General features: G+C 48.4%; 2 protein-coding genes across 3 annotated transcripts; one reads left to right on the top strand and one right to left on the bottom strand.

Moving 5' to 3' along the window:
• Positions 1 to 859: 859 nt before the first annotated feature.
• LOC146554347 (protein FAM151A-like) lies at positions 860 to 9,126 on the top strand. The gene is made up of 13 exons (XM_085253166.1): positions 860 to 1,450; positions 1,608 to 1,764; positions 3,885 to 4,025; positions 4,131 to 4,280; positions 4,350 to 4,512; positions 4,821 to 4,878; positions 6,170 to 6,259; positions 6,413 to 6,489; positions 6,610 to 6,746; positions 7,015 to 7,161; positions 7,895 to 8,001; positions 8,077 to 8,256; positions 8,641 to 9,126. Exons 2-13 carry the CDS (start codon positions 1,686 to 1,688, stop codon positions 8,935 to 8,937), a joined length of 1,626 nt encoding a protein of 541 aa, XP_085109292.1. The 5' UTR covers positions 860 to 1,450; positions 1,608 to 1,685; the 3' UTR covers positions 8,938 to 9,126.
• Positions 9,127 to 9,398: 272 nt separating this feature from the next.
• LOC146554346 (acyl-coenzyme A thioesterase 11-like) lies at positions 9,399 to 17,000 on the bottom strand. 2 transcript variants are annotated; one of them, XM_085253195.1, is made up of 11 exons: positions 16,440 to 16,999; positions 14,979 to 15,040; positions 14,659 to 14,778; positions 14,431 to 14,569; positions 13,458 to 13,513; positions 13,279 to 13,345; positions 12,434 to 12,517; positions 12,228 to 12,361; positions 10,154 to 10,321; positions 9,954 to 10,080; positions 9,399 to 9,881 (listed from the first exon to the last, which is right to left on the bottom strand). In XM_085253195.1, exons 2-11 carry the CDS (start codon positions 15,014 to 15,016, stop codon positions 9,753 to 9,755), a joined length of 1,062 nt encoding a protein of 353 aa, XP_085109321.1. In that variant the 5' UTR covers positions 15,017 to 15,040; positions 16,440 to 16,999; the 3' UTR covers positions 9,399 to 9,752. The 2 variants fall into 2 exon arrangements, with proteins under 2 accessions (XP_085109321.1, XP_085109322.1); XM_085253196.1 differs by lacking the exons at positions 13,279 to 13,345; positions 13,458 to 13,513 and having other exon boundaries at positions 16,440 to 17,000.
• Positions 17,001 to 17,522: the final 522 nt, after the last annotated feature.

The raw sequence follows: 17,522 nt of genomic DNA, 5'->3' as shown, positions 1-17,522 counted from the left end.
CAGTGATAACCAGGCAGGACTGAAACACATCCAAGCTGTCACCACGGTAACAGCACCGTCCATCCACAGGTGAGGGGAGGAGCAAAAAGAGGGACTTTCACCATACATACATACATACATACATACATACATACACCACAGTTGACAGGTAACCCTATTGGAGTCGCCAATAGTGACTAGAGATGGCACGATACCACTTTTTATGTCCGATACCGATATCATAAATTTGGATATCTGCCGATACTGATATGAATCCGATATAGTGTTTTTAATCAATAAAACTGTTTTTTAATATCTTGCTGCATTTTGTATAAGTTCATACTCAAGTTTAAATAACCAACAACACTAAAGCTATTCTGTTAGACCTGTATGCAAAAAATATTTCATAGTTCAGCAACACTGATCAATCTAATAAACTTAAACCTGCTCCATCCTCCCTATTCTGGCATTTTAAAGAGTACTTAGCTTAAGCAACCTCACTAACAGGGTGCCAACTCCCAGTAACAAAAAAAAATGTATTGATGCAATGTTGAACATTATTACACAGGAGAAACCAACTACAGTAAAATAATGACAGCGTGACGTCTCTGCCTTTGTAAACAGAGGGACAGTAACTGCGTGTAAACCTGCAGACAGTCAGATTAACAGTATTTCGTCTCTATCATTCTGCCATTCTGCCATTCATCTCATGTAAACAATAACGTGGCCACAGCGTGACGTGAAAAAAGGCGCATACCTTTGACGTTGCGTGACAAACTCTGTATTCCTCGTCCACACGTAAACACAAAAAGGGTTTTAAAAAATCCCAGTTTTCTGTGAAAACGCCGTTTACGTGGACGAAACAGCTGCGTGTTCAGAAACACCCGTGTAGGTGCGGACGCAGCGTAAAAGAGTTAGTAGTTTATTTTCTTACTGCCTGTAATTTATTGCAGATTACTTGTATTTGCAAACATTTTTCTTGTAAAACAAAGGGGGCGCAGCAGAAAAAGTTTGGGAACCAGTGCTGTAACTATGAGACAGATGGCTGACACACGAACCTGTGGGAAGTAACATGTTTGTAGAAATGTGAAAATGTTCATGCCATAATCCCTCCCATGTTTCCGTGTGGCACTGTGGAGTAATGCACAATTCTTCCAAACACGGACAAAATATGTAGAGGGAGATTTGTTACAAGGTGTGTTGTAATCCCAGAACAGTGAAGATTACATAACAGAAGAGCTTCACAGCTCGTCAGGCAGCAAGTGGACACTGAAGAGTGTGTGCGCCTTATCAGAAGGAAAACTGTTCTCTGCACCTGAGATAAAGGATCGTATAAAAGAAGAGCGAGCGCTCCCTGAGGTCTCCGACTTCTTAGACATTTGAACCTAGACAGGAGACGTGTGAGAATGGCAGGAGAGGACAAAAGGAGAGATGAACGAACTGCTGGAGGATCAGAAGGAAAGCAAAACAGGTTGGAGACAAATCAGTTGCTCTTTAATAAAATGGATGAAGCAGCATGTACACTTGTGAGACATGCATGTGTGAGGTCAGGTAAACCTCTACAACATGCTGAAATGCTGCTTCTAACACAGAATAGACCGACGAGCATTAATCGTGTATCCCCACAGGATGGAGCCCGAGGCTGACGACCACGAGTGGAGCGAGGCCCAAAGAAGCGTGGCGTGCTGCCCAAACGACTGCTGATAATGTCGTCTGTGGCTGTTGTGCTCATCGTGCTGCTGACTGTCATCGTTGTACCTGTTGTGCTGCTCACTAAGACGCCAGGTACATTTTTACAATATGTACGATTTATATGATAAAACAATGATGCAACTTTGTTTATGATCCAGATGATGAAACATACCTGAGTAAATGTATTTATTACTCATCACCAGAGGTACATTTCACAGTACTTTGTACTTATATACTGTATTATATACAACTGCAATAATATCAGAGTCCAGCTGGAGCTGGTTGCAGCACCTGTGGCCTTCAAAGCATTTTCTCTGCATTGGATCTGAGCAGCACGGTGGCACGGTGGTTGCCGCACAGCAAGAAGGTCCTGAGTTCAATTCCACCATCAGGCCGGGGTCTTTCTGTGCAGAGTTTGCATGTTCTCCCCGTGTTTGCGTGGGTTCTCTCCGGGTACTCCGGCTTCCTCCCACCGTCCAAAGACATGCAGCTTGTGGGGATAGGTTAATTGGATAATCCAAATTGCCACTAGGTTTGAATGTGCGAGTGAATGTGAGTGTGAATGGTTGTTTGTCCCTGTGTGTTGGCCCTGCGACAGACTGGCGACCTGTCCAGGGTGTACCCCGCCTCTCGCCCTATGACAGCTGGGATAGGCTCCAGCGCCCCCCGCGACCCTGAAAAGGATAAGCGGAAGCAAATGGATGGATCTGAACAACAGTCAAATCTGAGCAGACGTGCCAAAGCTTTGTTTCTTGTTTTCTGTTTGCACCATAGTTCTTCCAAATGTTTCAGTTCAGGATTTTTTAACTGCTGTCATGTACACCATCAGTAAACTGTGACATTACTGCTTTTACCTAACCTAATCATCACCACGTTTCACTGTAAAGACCAGGGCGCTGCTTTAGTTGGATGAGCAGGCGACCACGTGCAGCACGGTTTGAGTCCGACCTGCGGCCCTTTGCTGCGTGTGTCCCCCTCCTTCCTCTTCACCGTGTCTGTCTAATAAGGCCAAACACAGACTGTAGGCTTAGCCGTGGTTCTGAAAGTCGAATGGAAGCTCAAAGTGCACGACTGGCAGTGTTGTGACATACATACCTACTGCATGTAGAGTTCACCTGAGTGTACAGCGACAGTAAGATGTCTTTGCACAGGTGAAACAGCCCACAGTGTTGCAGGGTTTCACAGGGTGCTGCAGCCTCCAGCAGTGTGCCTTCTCCAAACGTAACACTTAAATACTCGCTGTGTCAGCATCACAACTTTATATTGCTGCTGCTAAAATCAGTGATTACAGTGATCAAAGTTCATTTGATATCATACTGCAGCTCATTGCAATGCCATGATGCATGAGTGCTCATCATTTGGCTTCTGGTCTTATGACAGGACCATAGTCATGTGGACAAAAAGTACACGGCTGCTTTGAACTGTGTGACTTTTGAATCAACTGACATGAAATGTGTAACAAAGATAATGTTACACGATGTGTTTTGTGCTGTTAGACCTTGGTCTCTTTGAGTAATATGTGACAGTAGCTTCTTTAAAAAAGACACTAAGAAAAAAGCATTCAGAGTCAGAACCAGACACGGAGAAGCTGCATTCAGCTTTTATGCTCCTTATATCTGGAACAAACTCCCAGAAAGCCTCAGATCAGCTGAAACACTCAGTTTATTTAAATCCAGGTTGAAGACTCACCTGTTCTCAGCTGCATTTGAATAAAGCACCAAATCCACACTTTAAGCTTAAATTTCAAAACTAACATTTAACTACTGATTTTATCTGTTTTGATTTTATCTGTTTTGATTTTATATACTGTTTTGTTTGTTTGTTTGTTTGTTTGTTTGTTTGTTTGTTTGTTTGTTTGTTTGCTTGTTTTAATCAATTTTAAATCATGCTTTTTATTTGTTCTTGTTTCTAATGTCTCTGTAAAGCACTTTGAATCACCTTGTTGTTGAATTGTGCTATACAAATAAACTTGCCTTGCCTTCATGAGTATCTGCAACCTTCTTTAAAAGCCAAATCCCATCTGTCTCGCTTCAGCTGACAGAATCTTTAAGCTGAAGAAATGAATGAACTTTAAACAAGCTGCTCTCCCAACAAAGAGCAGCCTCCCCAAACACACCGTCGGCTGTTTTAGCTGAAAGCTCCCAGTTCTGCTGTGACAGGGACTACGTACCTATGACTCCGTCACTGTCTTGCTGTCCAATCGTGTTCCTCAGCTCCGTCTTCTGCCTCGTTCTCTGGTGGAGACATGCTGGAGTACTTGGTGCAGACGGGGAACATCAGTGAAGCGGACGGCCTTTTGGCTACGTGGTTTCACCGAGCCAACAGCAAGGAGGACATGTACAAAGCGCTCATGGGTAAAAACACTCACACAGACAACACTGCATTATTTGATGGTGTCGGTGCCTGAACCTACAGTCAGGTACAGACAAAACAAGCACCGCCTCCTGTCATCTTTCCAGGTGACACCATGATCTTGGAAGCTGACGTCACTCTCATGGGTTATGGGACCCCTGATGAAAAGCCAGTGCCGATCATGGCACACCCTCCCGACATATATAGTGACAACACTCTCGACGAATGGTTAGATGCTGTACTGGCTTCTGGAAAAGGTACAGATCAGAACTGTTTCCACAGAAAGTCCATCTGATCACAGTTTTTAAAGGCGTGTTCGTTTGCAGGCATCAAGTTGGACTTTAAGGCTCTGGAATCAGTGGGTTTGTCACTGGACCTGCTTAAACAAAAGGAAAGCAACAAGGGAATAAACAGACCTGTGTGGCTGAATGCAGACATCCTCAGAGGCCCCAACGTCCCAAGCTTTGTAGCTCCAGTCAATGGAAGCAGGTATGAAATCCAGCTAGACCGGACACAGACCCTTGGACAGAGTTCAGAATTAGGAAGGGAAAATGTCTAACATCTAAAGACTGATCGGGAGGTTGGTGGTTCGATCCCTGGATCCTCCAGTCTGCATGCCAAGTGTCCCTGGGCATGATACTAGCCCCAGGTCGCTCTCCGATCTCAGCACGAATGTAGTTAGGAAGCACTAAAAAGCTTAGAAGAAAGTGACTGGGTGAGTGTGGTGTGGAGACTTGGGAGAGCAGGAAAGTGCTACGTAAGAATCAGTCCATGTTTATGTCTCCCTCTTTTTTCAGGTTTTTGGAACTCATTCAGGACAAGTTTCCAGATGTGACTTTGTCTCCTGGGTGGAAGGTATGGCACGCTCGCAGTAAGAACCCCATTGAACCATTATACCAGGCATGTGACGAGGTTCTGGGAATGTTCCTGTCAGAAACAGGAAGAGACTCAAGGAATCCTGAACTGACATTTATGAGAGAATTCAAAGCTGGAAGAAGAACTTTGAGCTTCAAAAAGATCCTTTGAGCTAAAGTAGACAAAACAGCTTTTATGTTCCTGTGATCCCTAAAATTAAAGACAGTTGAATTAATGTTGACATGCATCACCCATCAAGAGTTTGGACACCTTCTCATTTCATGGTTCTCTTTATTTCTACTACTTTCTACACTGTAGATACTGAAGACATCAAAGCAAGATATATGGAATTATGTAGCAAAGAAAACAATGATAACTCTAAAATACATTTAGAGTCCTGTGAGTAGCCGCCCTTTGTTTTGTTGACAGAGCTGCGGCCTTCTCTCAGCTTCATGATGTCGTCACCTGAGATGGTTTCACCTCACAGGTGAGCCTGTCAGGGTTCATTGGTGGTGTTGGGACCATCAGTCGTGTTGTGCAGAAGTCAGGGCTGTTAGCTGTGTACCAACCTATTTGACAACTGTTGAAATTCATATTATGGCAACAACCAATGAGCTAAGTAAAGAGAAACAACAGCCCATCATTACTGTAAGAGCTGAAGGTCAGTCAGTCGGAAACTTTGAATGTGTCCCCAAGTGCAGTCAGAAAAACCATCAAGACTACGATGAAACTGTCTGACATGAGGACGCCCCAGGAAAGGAAGACCAGGAGTCCCTCTGCTGCTGAGGATACAATCATCCGAGTCACCAGCCTCAGAAATCACAAGTTAACAGCAGCTCAGATTAGAGCCCAGATAGATGTCACACAGAGTAGAGACACATCTGAGTAGAGTAGAGACTGTACAAATCAGGCCTTTATGGTCAAATAGCTGCTGAGAAACCACGACTAAGGAAAAGCAACAAGCAGAGATTTGTTTGGGCCAAGAAACACAAGATGAGTCCAAATTGGAGAACTTTGGTTCCACTTTGTGAACGATGGTCTCTACATGCACGGTTCCCACTGTGAAGCATGGGGTTGATGGTTTGCTGGTGTGGGGGGCTTTACTGGTGACACTGGTGGAGATTTATTTAAACTGAAGGCACACTGACCCAGCATGGCTACCACAGCATCCTGCAGCAACATGCCATCCCATCATGGAGAGTGATGGAGGCCTGGCCTCCACAGTGGAGATGGTAAACACATGGTTTATATTTTTGACTGAATAACAGCTGTATGTGCTTTATTTCTTTAGGTCCTCTATATTCACCAGCTCACAAACGAAACCTACTCCAGAGCCACGGTGGAAGAAATGTACAACATGATCAAAGACGTACCTCAAAGGGTAAGTGTGAATCCAGGTTTCAGTGGTCCCAGTTCAACACGCTCCCATCCCAACACGCCTGGGACAAATCGTCGGTGTGTTGCGTGCTGGGATGAGAACGCTCTGAGGTGTCGGAGAACGGCAGAGCTGACTGGTCAACGTTTCGTCTCTTAGGTGACGTTCCCAGTCCACGCCATGCTGGTTCGCAGCGGCTGGCAGCACCTGAGCTGGCTCCTCAACCAGTCACCACGGTAACAGATAACTTCCACGTTTACTATGGCAATGACTGGAAATCTGCTAATCAAACCAGTAACTGGGGGCTGCTCGCTGCCCATGAGCGCCACAGACTGACTGTCATGTTTTGTGTCTAGGTTCAGCCTGACTTTGTGGCAGGGCTCTGTTAACCCCAGCGTCAGCGACCTGCTGTTTGTCCGTGACAACACCCACCCGTGGCAAGTCTACTATGACATATATGAACCCACGCTGTCAGAATTTAAGCAGGCTGTAGGTGAGGAGCGTTCATATGGAGCAGACTTACACAGACTATGTTTGGGTAAAATAATAATTGTGTGTGTGTGATTTATTCAAATCAACAGATTTGTTTTCAGTGAGTTCTGACTGTTGTTGAAGACTAAAGAAAAACATTATTAGAAAACTACATGAAAAATCATTGGAAACTGAACCTTCTGCTCATTGTGTGCATTTGTTTAAGCTTCTTCTGAGATGAAGAGTTTGCTTCTGTTTAGTTCTTCCTGGTTCATTGTGTGTGTTCACAGGTAAGCAGGACAGCGTGAGGAGGTTCTATCCTGGAGGAGATCTGATGGAGTTTCTCCACCCAGGTTACAGCTCAGACCTCATGAACCGCCTGGCTGTGCCTTTGCTCCCCGTCACCGGCCGGGCCTCCCTGCTCCGTCAGCTTTCAGGCAGGTTTTACACCTCAGGGTTTATAACCTGATTTTAACGGGCCAGACTGAAACGCCCGGGCAAAGCACGCTCTCAAAGTTGTACTTTACATATGCTAGCGACATCTGGTGGTAACATCATGAATGACAGCGGGGCACTGTCGCCAGAAACACCAAGAAACTGCCTCATTTGTGCCACGAAGCATTCAGAGATCCCTCGTGAGTTTTTTCTCAAGGTATTTTTAAAGTGAACTTGCTGTATGCACTGAAGTCATGTGGCAGCTGAACCTTTCGTTCACATCGGTCATCAGGATGATGTTCTTAGTGACTCTTGGTGGCAGAAAAGCTGATGTCCTGGGATTTTGACCGTTACAGTAACAATTGTGAAAAACGCAAACTATCTGTTGTTTTGGTAGAAATGAAAGCGCCAGAAGTGTTCACAGCTGTGCTGAGCAGAGAATACAGAGCACAGCTGCTTGATCAGAAATCAGTGTTTGAAGCCGCAGTGGACCGAGGCGGCGTGTTGGACAACGGGGAAGTGACTGCTGCAGAGGTGCGGCTAACATTTGGCCCTTTGAGTATCAGTCGTGGTCACAGCCTGTCCGTCCCTTCACAGCTGCGGTCTCCTCATCACCTCATGATAATGCAGCATGTCACAGATCAGCTGTTCATCCTGATGATGTCAAACTGTAAACCTGCACATGCTGCTGTCGCACCACCTTAAAGTCACACTGATACTCTGTTTCACTAACAGGTGGGGGCAGCGGGATGCTGGTCGTTCGTGTGACCTCTGACAGCAGTCGACCTGGAGTCCTTCTGGTAGAAGGTTCTGGAAGGAGCTCAGAGCTCCTCACACTGCAGGTATATCTGTAGATCACCAGCCAACCACCAGCCAGGTTACATTTTTATTAAGGCCAATCATGTGTGTGTTCTCAGGATGTTATTCAGACCCTTGGGCAGGCTGCTGATACCTCCTGGGGAATTTACCTGAGGGTCCAGAGTCAGCAGCTGCTGGAGGCTTCTCTTAACCTGCTGCAGTCAGCCTACGGGGCCGACGAGCTCCACAGGCCTGTGTGGATCAGCATGGAGGGCTTACAGAGCAGCGACAGCACAGCAGTAAGCACATCTGATCCCCCCGAAGCAGTGTCTGCAGACAATACGTTAATAAAGAACAGAGCAGACGCATGTCACGTTTAACACACCTGGCTGGAAATCCATCCAACTAGAATCGAGCAGGTGTAAATGTTGGAGCCTCCTCGAGGGTCCACCCTGGCTGGGAAACTATCACACCCCCACAGAGAGAACAGTTGTATAAGCTGCATGTTTGTCAGACGGTCCCCAAGCAAATGCAATCCTCTGTTCGTCATGAAGGCTTTTTAGCTGCTCAGGCTTGGTCAGCCAAGCTCAAGTTCACTCCAACAATGTCCAGTGCCGATCCAGTTAGACGATGGAAACGTGTCATTTTAGGCTGTTTCATAGTCGTCCTTCTCTTTGCTCCAGGTCTTTGTGTCCACAGTCGAGCGCCTGTTTCCATACGTCACTGTAGTCCTGGCTGAGCACAGATGGCCTCCTCGGATCCCAGCGGCGGTGTCACAGAGGGTGGCTCTACACCTGAATGCAGCCTCGCTGCCCACGGGGCAGGAGCAGCTTTATGCTTTACTGGGAATGATGGACAAATACGACTTTATAATTGAGGTGGACACAAAGAAAGGTGGTGCAGCTGTCACTGTGGTGAAGGAGCTCCGTGCACAGCGTGCAGGCAGAGCAAGCAGAAGCCTGTATATTCTACCTCAGTGATCAGAGCACGTGTGGGCTGAGAGCAGGTTTAAATGTGCTTTTATAGTCACCACAGAGTCTCAGTGTGTATATAAATGCTGCTGCTTTGGGTTGCTGAAGTTAACATCATTATACTGTATATATATGATTCAATGATTATTATAAAATTCATAATAAATTCTATTAAAGGAACCAAGTCCAAAACCAGAATTAGCCTCTTAGCCTGTGTGAGCCTGTCCGAGGTTTGTGATTCAGCAGCAGCTGAACACGTATGAAACACTCTCCTGCTGCAGCTAACATTTCACATGCAGCCCGCCTCTCTTACTGACTGCAGCACTGCATTATTTGCATCCATAAATGTGTCTTTAAAGTGTCACAGGTGGCATCAGTGCTCTCAGAGGCTCACTTGGTACTTTTAATGCTGATTTTTGAACGTTTACAACAAAGAAAATCATCCATCACTCGATTAAAACAAGGAAAAATACAACACAGCACTTTATTGTAGTTCAGTGGAAAAAGTGAATATTCATGTTTTAAACCAGCACGTCATGTTGAACTGCAGCAAACAGTTATAGTGTTAAAATGAACCTGCATTAAGTACAAGCCCACACCTGTACAGCTGTTACAGTCATGTACCTTTAACCTACAAACATGAACAGCAGCTCAGTCACTGACACAGCGGCTGATTTTACTCACTTAACACGTCGATTGTTACTGCTGACCTTTGTATCAATCCATGAAATGATCATAAAGTCTTCCCGCCACATAAACCAAGCAGGCTGTCCCCACAGTAGCGTCTGGTGCTGAGGAGAGCCTCGGACAGGCTGCTGCCACTGTCACAGTCTGTTCCTGGTCAAGTACTGGCTGCAGGAGCAGAAGGTGTGGTAGAAAGAGGAGGACAGGCCGGCAATATCTGTGGAGATGTAGGGAAGGACCTCCGGAGACGCCTGGTTAAAGTAGCTGATCTGAAAGAAAGACAACATACTAATAACAGCCAGCTGTGATAAGAGCACATGTACGACTGCTGCTTTTCTCACCAGGGACTTGTTGTCTTTGGTCTCCAGTATGGTGAATCCAGCACACAGAACCTCTCCTCTGTTATAGCCTTCAGTGGGAGGGTGAGTGGGCAGGGACACGGAGCGCAGGGCGATGACATACGGGTCTCTGAAGGAAAACAGAAAGGGAACGCATCAGGAAACCCTGCAGGACACAGGTGGATGGATCTGGCTCTACTGACCCGCTGCCACATGGCTTCCTTTTGGAGGCCAACAGGATGAAGTCCTGGAGAATCCCTTTTGCCTGATTGGCTGCAGTGGGAGATCCCATCGCGCCATGACGCACCGATGGAGTCACCACACGATATATGAAGTCATCGTTGTCGACCAGCTGAATCAGCTCGCACTTCCTGTTTGAGGAAACACATACACACTGTTAAAAAGGGGACTGGCAGCACTGTTTAAAGACTAAGCTGCAGTTCACTCCACAGGTATCCACGCAGAGGCAAACAGCTGCTTCTGTGCTTCACCAGCTGAGGGGTGGAGCTCGTGCATAGGGACACTGAAGGGGAAAACTACATAACAAAGGGCTTGGTGATGACATCACCCAGATCTCCACCCATCTCTGCTGCTTATCCTTCTCAGGGTCGCAGGGGGTGGAGCCTATCCTAGCCGTCTTAGAGGCAGGGTACACACTGGACAGGTCGCCAGTCGGTCGCAGGGCTAAACACGAGAGTTTCCAGTTAACCCAACCCACTAACTGCATGTCTTGGACTGTGGAGGAAGCTGGAGGACAGGGGGGACGCAGGGGGAACCCAGAGGGACGCGGGGGAACCCAGGGGGGACGCAGGGGGAACCCAGGGGGGACGCAGGGGGAACCCAGGGGGAACCCAGGGGGAACCCAGGGGGGACGCAGGGGGAACGCAGGGGGAACCCAGGGGGACGCGGGGCGAACCCAGGGGGACGCGGGGGGAACCCAGGGAGACGCGGGGGGAACCCAGGGGGGACGCAGGGGGAACCCAGAGGGACGCGGGGGAACCCAGGGAGACGCGGGGGGAACCCAGAGGGACGCGGGGGGAACCCAGAGGGACGCGGGGGAACCCAGGGAGACGCGGGGGGAACCCAGAGGGACGCGGGGGAACCCAGGGGGATGCGGGGGGAACCCAGGGGGACGCAGGGGGAACATGCAAACTCCCCGGCCTGATGCAATGATAGCATATTAGATGGAGTTGTAAATCTAAACTCCACATCACTGCATAAACAGCTCGTGCTCCACCTTACAATCCAACGTATTAAAAACCCTCGCTTGGGGCAGACTCCTGCCGCGACGTTCCACCGGAGAACCACGGCCTCTGAACCATCCATCCAGTCCTTATTAAGGGTCAGACTGTGATGAAGCCAACAGGACTGCATCATCTGCAAAAACAAGGAAGCTGCCCTCCTCACATCAGCTACACTTAGAGATCCTGTTCGTGAATATCACACACAGGATCGGTCACACACCCTCGAGTCCTCCTACTGAGGAGCAGCCACAGCTTTCACTCCATTTCTAAATGGACCGCTGCGATACACCCCACAGACGCCGTCCTGGTACCTGGTTGTCCGAGTCTACAGAGCACTTCTAAACCTCTCTCCAGACGTCCTGTGAGGGTGAAGATCTGGTCCGGTGTCCCACAGCCAGGATGGAATGGGGGCCCAGATCTTCTCAACAGTGAGTTAACGCCTCCTTTTCAGCTCTGTGAAAAATAACTTTCCAGGGGAAGCTGAGCACTGCGATACCTCAGTGACCGATCCACAACATCCAGTTATTGTTTTAAAACTGGGATTTCCCACAGTGGTCTGCTCCACCAGCACAGGCCCACGGTGTTGACGGCATCGGAGACAAAGCTCCGCCTCCTCCACAGACGAGGGGAGTTTGGGTTCAAGAGCTGCTCGCCACGTTCTTTCCACCACCTGCTGGTCATGAGATCAATGCAAAGCGTAAGGCTGCAAATCTAAGCAGCTAGGATGAGCTTCATCTGCAGGCTGGCTCGGCTGGGGGAGAGCCACCGTTCCCCTTTTATGTAAACGTGAGAATAAAGAGACAGACAGGCCCTCACAGCTAATGTCACTTTAACCTTAACATGTCAGCCTCAGTGCAAAGTGAGCAGCATGAACCTAAACCACACGTCGCTTATTTTTAACCCTGAACCTCAGAAAAGTCCATCATTGGAATCGGAGAACAATACCGAGGCAGCGAGTCGAAACAGGCCGCGCACAGAAACCGCTGAACTTGACTCGTAGCAACGGGCAAACAGACGAGTCCCAGAGTCTTACTTGTAATGCGAGTCCCAGCTCGGCCTGTTGCTCAGCTCGGCGAGTAAATCAAAGGCTCTGTGAGCAGGAACGTCCACCTCACATTCAATCTTGAAACTCAGCATGGACTTCTGCTCCAGGGTGTAAAGCTGAACCTGTGAACACAACATAAAGCGCCGATGGGCAGACTCACACAAACAAACAGCTCATTAGTGAGACGCACATACCTGGTCCTTCTCACAGCTCAGGCGCCAGCTGCTTCTGGCTGCCAGCATCTTCAGAGCTGAGACGTTGTTAAAGCTCAGATACACCTGGAAGCACAAACACAGGAAGCACAAACTCATCTCCAGAGCTCAGCGTTAGCAGGCCGCCTCCCGCCATTCAAATACTACTTATTATATATGAATCAGCGCCGTCTAACAGTGTAAGTATTAAGGGTGCAAAATGAAGACAAACTGCTGCAGCACTATTTCTCATCTGCAGTGAAGGTGAAGCACAGCGGTGCGACACGTCGGCCTGTCAGAGGTTCAGTCGACTAAATCAGTCTGCAGGCACGGCGGGAGTCTGACTGTGGCTCAGGTTTGGAGCTAAGTGGGACGACATGAACACGCTGAGGTCTGCTCGGTCAGATCATACAAACTGCAGTGGAACAAATCACTGAACATCCTTTAAGAAAGAAACAGAAATCACGTCCCACAAGTCGTGACGACGCAGCACCGACACACAGCTGAGACGCTGATGTGGGTGAAGAGACTCAGCTGAGAAAACTATTAAAGGTTTACTGTGTCCAGCTCAAGCACAGGCTGTGACAGGATCATCATCAGCTGACGAGCAGCTGTGGAAATCACCTTATTGGTGCAAAAATACTGTTTTATGTCCCGTATGTCCGGTAGATTCAGCTGCAGAAATGAGAACTAATGATGTGTTTGTGACAAGCTGCTAGTAACAAGGTGCCAAGTTGTCTTATTTGTAATACAGTAATACACACATGTATATAAAGAAAGTTTCTCTCCCGTGAGTCCACGTGGACTAACGTGAGCAGTACAGGTGACGGCGTGGAGCTTCTCCTCACCTGGTTGGTGGGATCCCAGGGAACAGACAGAGGCACCTCCCCCTGCGTGCGGGAAATGATGTACTTCCTAAACACAGAGGAATGCTGCATCAGGATGATGGCACTGTGCACAAAGCTGCACAACAAACGCTGATGTAGCTGCAGAGACGGTGCATTAGGGGCTGTTTGGAGACATGTACCTGTCCAGCCTGATCTTTTTCCTGGCCGTTGCCTCCTGAAACCTCCTTTGTCCTTCCTGTAAATGAGACGGACACACAGGCAGAGGGCACCAGTGTGTAACACAGCGGGCAGATTCCCAGCACCAGTTTATGACCAGTACACCGATCTGTGGCACAAACTGAGTGGAGTGTTATTACTCGGTGTTTGTTCACGCTGATAACGACCCACGACTACAGCGAGGCCGCTCCATCAGACGGATTTATGACCGATAACATGATGTGAAGCTCTGATCGCTGCTCAGCCGTCACGGCTTAATGGTTAATCGAGTGTTTCTGCACCTTCTTTATGACACTCGTGTTTTATCCTACAGGACGATCTCCACAAGCTGCTTCACCACAGATGAAGCGTGAATGAAGCTGACACCAACATTATCCTGTCAATCTACTGCTCCACACTTTAACCCCACCAGCACACACTCCCCTGACCGAGCTTTCCTGCAGGTGTATAATGTGGAACAATCATAGTAATGCTGTATTTACATGATTTCAACATTTGAATGGAGTTCATAATAACAGCGTTCACAGTGACGGGGCATGTGGACGTGCTCAGGCCTGTGAGCCACGGACGCTGTGACGCTTCCACCAGAAACAAAGGAAGGAAAACGCACGCAGAGGCCATGTTTCCTGCTGCGCAGTCATCCATCCATCAGCACCACGGGCGGTGCAAAAGGCGGACCCAGCTACACTGATGTCACCCACCGCTGCCTCTGAGCTCACCTTGGGTGAAGATCAGCTGTTATCAGGAGTCTGGCTGTGAAACGTTCATAGCTGACACCTTGTTAGCCAATCAGAGTGCGGTTTCATACCACAAATTCTGAAGCAGATTTCATGTCTTTCAGTCAGTATTAGCCAATCACAGACAGCCGCGTCACATCCAGACACTTTATGGATGCAGCACGCTAACGAGCCGTTTGTGAGCGTTAGTTTAACTCACCAGGGGTTCAGGTCGTATCCGTGGTAATGTGCGTGGCTTCCCGCCATCATCGAGCACCTCAAAGGTCATGAAGGCGGAGTTTATGTGTCGGTTAGGCCCCTCCTCATGGTAGGCCTCCGCGCGCACGCCCACCTCCATGCTGCAGTAAGGACACGTGTCAGTATGCAACCAGTGGTTCTGTCTGCTGCACAGCTGCAGTGCTGCGTCTCTGCCAGCGTTCTGGGATACCTGTTTCTGAAGGCGTTGTTCACTATCGCCTTCAGCAGCAATCTGTCTCCAACCTGAGAAGGTCCTCTGAAGGTGAACATGTCGATGGCTCGAAGGGTGGGATGAGCCTGAGACAGACGGCTGCAAGCAGAGAGCACAGAGACAATAGGCCACGACCTCCCACGTGCTCGCCGTGTTCAGGTTACTCACACAGCTGGACAGATCCTTTAATCTGCCACGAGGGCTGAACTACACTGATCAGAATGTGGAGGTCAAAGGTCACAATGGTGCATCCTATTTTTAGGTAAAAATATGAAGGAAGGACGTGTTTGTGACTGTACCTGGCAGCGATTGTAGCTACGTTCACCATCCAGGCCATGATCTGCCCTCCAAATGTATTCACCTGGGATTCAAACACAGCAATGATCTGACAGGCAGAAGTCTCAGCGGTACCATCACACACTGATGAACAGTCACATGTAAAACAGCTGGGTGTGTGTAGGATCCATACACACAGGTCAAAGTTAGATGTTTAGACACAAGTTCAGCCATTCGTGTTGTTTCAGAAATCGCTCTGCCCGGGGCTGGGCGCTCAGGTATGTAGCAGCTCAGTCCCGGTGGCTACTTGGCGGGGCCTGGCGCCTGTTGCTCGGTCAGGCCTCTTCCGGGGCGTGGGGGGCCCTCGGGCTCGGTTCAGTCAGGCACAGCTGGCTGCCGGCAGAGCCGGCGGGCACGCCACTGCAGCCCCCTCTGGCTTCTGCTCCGTGGCTGCTGGGTGACCCCTCATCTGGGGCTCTCCTCAGCCCTTCCCATGAGGGTGGCACGGATGCCCCTCCGGTGGTCCTCCTTGGGCTCTCGCACTCTGGGGCCTCTGGATGTCTGGGGCCTGGATCTCCTCCATGCCTGCTTCATGCCCTGGGGGGCGGGGCTATGGCTCTCTGCATCCTCTAGCAGACCATCACATGTGGAAACCATTTGAATACAAGCGTGCTGATCCACACAGGTGTGCACTGTCCATAGACACAAACTACACCTTTCTTGGCTGCTACTTCCAAGCACATTGTGCGCTGTCGGTCCTGCTTGCTGCACAACAACATTCAGTATTTAGTATTTACTGCTGTTTACACTTAGCTAGATTAATGTGATGCTGTTGTGTTTAGTATGTTGCTCTGTTTTTTGCTGGTTTTCTCTTTTTTCTCTCAACAGCTGATCCAGGAGATTTTTTTCTCTTCTTTCTCTTTTTAAGTTTCCTTTCTCACTGTCCCTCTCCCCTTTCTTTTCTTTCCTGTCCCTCAGTCATGTCTGTCCCGTCTGTAACAATTGAAAATAAAATTAAATAAATAATAACAACAAAGGTCGATCAAATGGACCAATACGGCAAAGCTGTGATGATCCACTTGGTAAAGTAAATCCATTGGGTCTCCTTGTTGGTCTTCAGACAACAGATCTGGCTAAAGAACCAAATGGGACAGGCAAACGACCAAAACAAAATCGCTCTGACAGCAGCAGTCAGCGCCTCAGTCTACGCTCAGATGTAGTCAGTGTTTGGAGGCCACGAGCTGATGTTTTGAACCAAAAGAGGAGTAAAAGAAACAAAATGCTACTGCATCTCCACTTCAGCGTATTAAATAAAAGCCAAATGTTTTGTTCGTACGAAACGAGGCCACGCAGGTGTTTCTGGTGACAACAGCTTCAAACTCAGTCTCCTTCAAATATTCCACGTTGTAACAGCACGAGACAGAGCAGCGACAAACCGCCGCGTCCGCTGCAGTTCAGATGGGAAACACATGAAATGAACTGACCTGATGGTTTGCATGTGGAGGCAGAACCAGCTCCACACTCTCCACCCGAGTCCTCTCTGCTGCCACTGCACTGGGTCCCACTGAGCTGTCAACTGATACAGAAACAAGTCAAGTCGTCCCTCTATGTGAAGAAAGTACTAATTCAAGTTTGATGGTCATTTAGAGCCAGACGGTTGTCTTTGTTAGCGACCACAGCAGACGCCATGGAGCCACAGGCTAAAGTATCAGGTCAGTGCAAATGTTCTTCTCTCAGCTTCGCCGGCTTCTCCTCCTGCCTGAGCTTCCTTTGTCCTCCTCGCGAGTGCCCGGACCATCGCAGCCTTGCCTCCCTACGCTCGTCTTAACTCGAGTCGTTCCTCTCATATCCTCATTTCATGTCCACAGTGGTCACTCCCAGTGGAAACCCCGACATCTCAACTCCTCCAGCTCGGCCTCTTGTTTTTGTTAGTGCCACTGCCTCCAAACCATGGCAGCTCTCACTACCATGGTTTCAATCCTCTGTCACATATCAACCCTGAAACCTGTCTCTTTTCTTCCCCCGTCTGTTGCTCTGGATGGTTGAGCCCAGGTACAGTGGGGCAAAAAAGTATTTAGTCAGCCACCGATTGTGCAAGTTCCCCCACCTAAAATGATGACAGAGGTCAGTAATTTGCACCAGAGGTACACTTCAACTGTGAGAGACAGAATGTGGAAAAAAAATCCATGAATCCACATGGTAGGATTTGTAAAGAATTTATTGGTAAATCAGGGTGGAAAATAAGTATTTGGTCAATAACAAAAATACAACTCAATACTTTGTAACATAACCTTTGTTGGCAATAACAGAGGTCAAACGTTTACTATAGGTCTTTACCAGGTTTGCACACACAGTAGCTGGTATTTTGGCCCATTCCTCCATGCAGATCTTCTCGAGAGCAGTGATGTTTTGGGGCTGTCGCCGAGCAACACGGACTTTCAACTCCCGCCACAGATTTTCTATGGGGTTGAGGTCTGGAGACTGGCTAGGCCACTCCAGGACTTTCAAATGCTTCTTACGGAGCCACTCCTTTGTTGCCCGGGCGGTGTGTTTTGGATCATTGTCAT

This window comes from Mchenga conophoros, linkage group LG18 (assembly GCF_057382185.1).
Source record: "Mchenga conophoros isolate Kocher_MC1m ecotype Shallow Benthic linkage group LG18, M_conophoros_male_GT1.1, whole genome shotgun sequence".
NCBI classification, from domain to species: domain Eukaryota; kingdom Metazoa; phylum Chordata; class Actinopteri; order Cichliformes; family Cichlidae; genus Mchenga; species Mchenga conophoros.
Note: the sequence above shows the minus strand (reverse complement) of the source record. Positions and strands in the feature narration are given on the sequence as shown.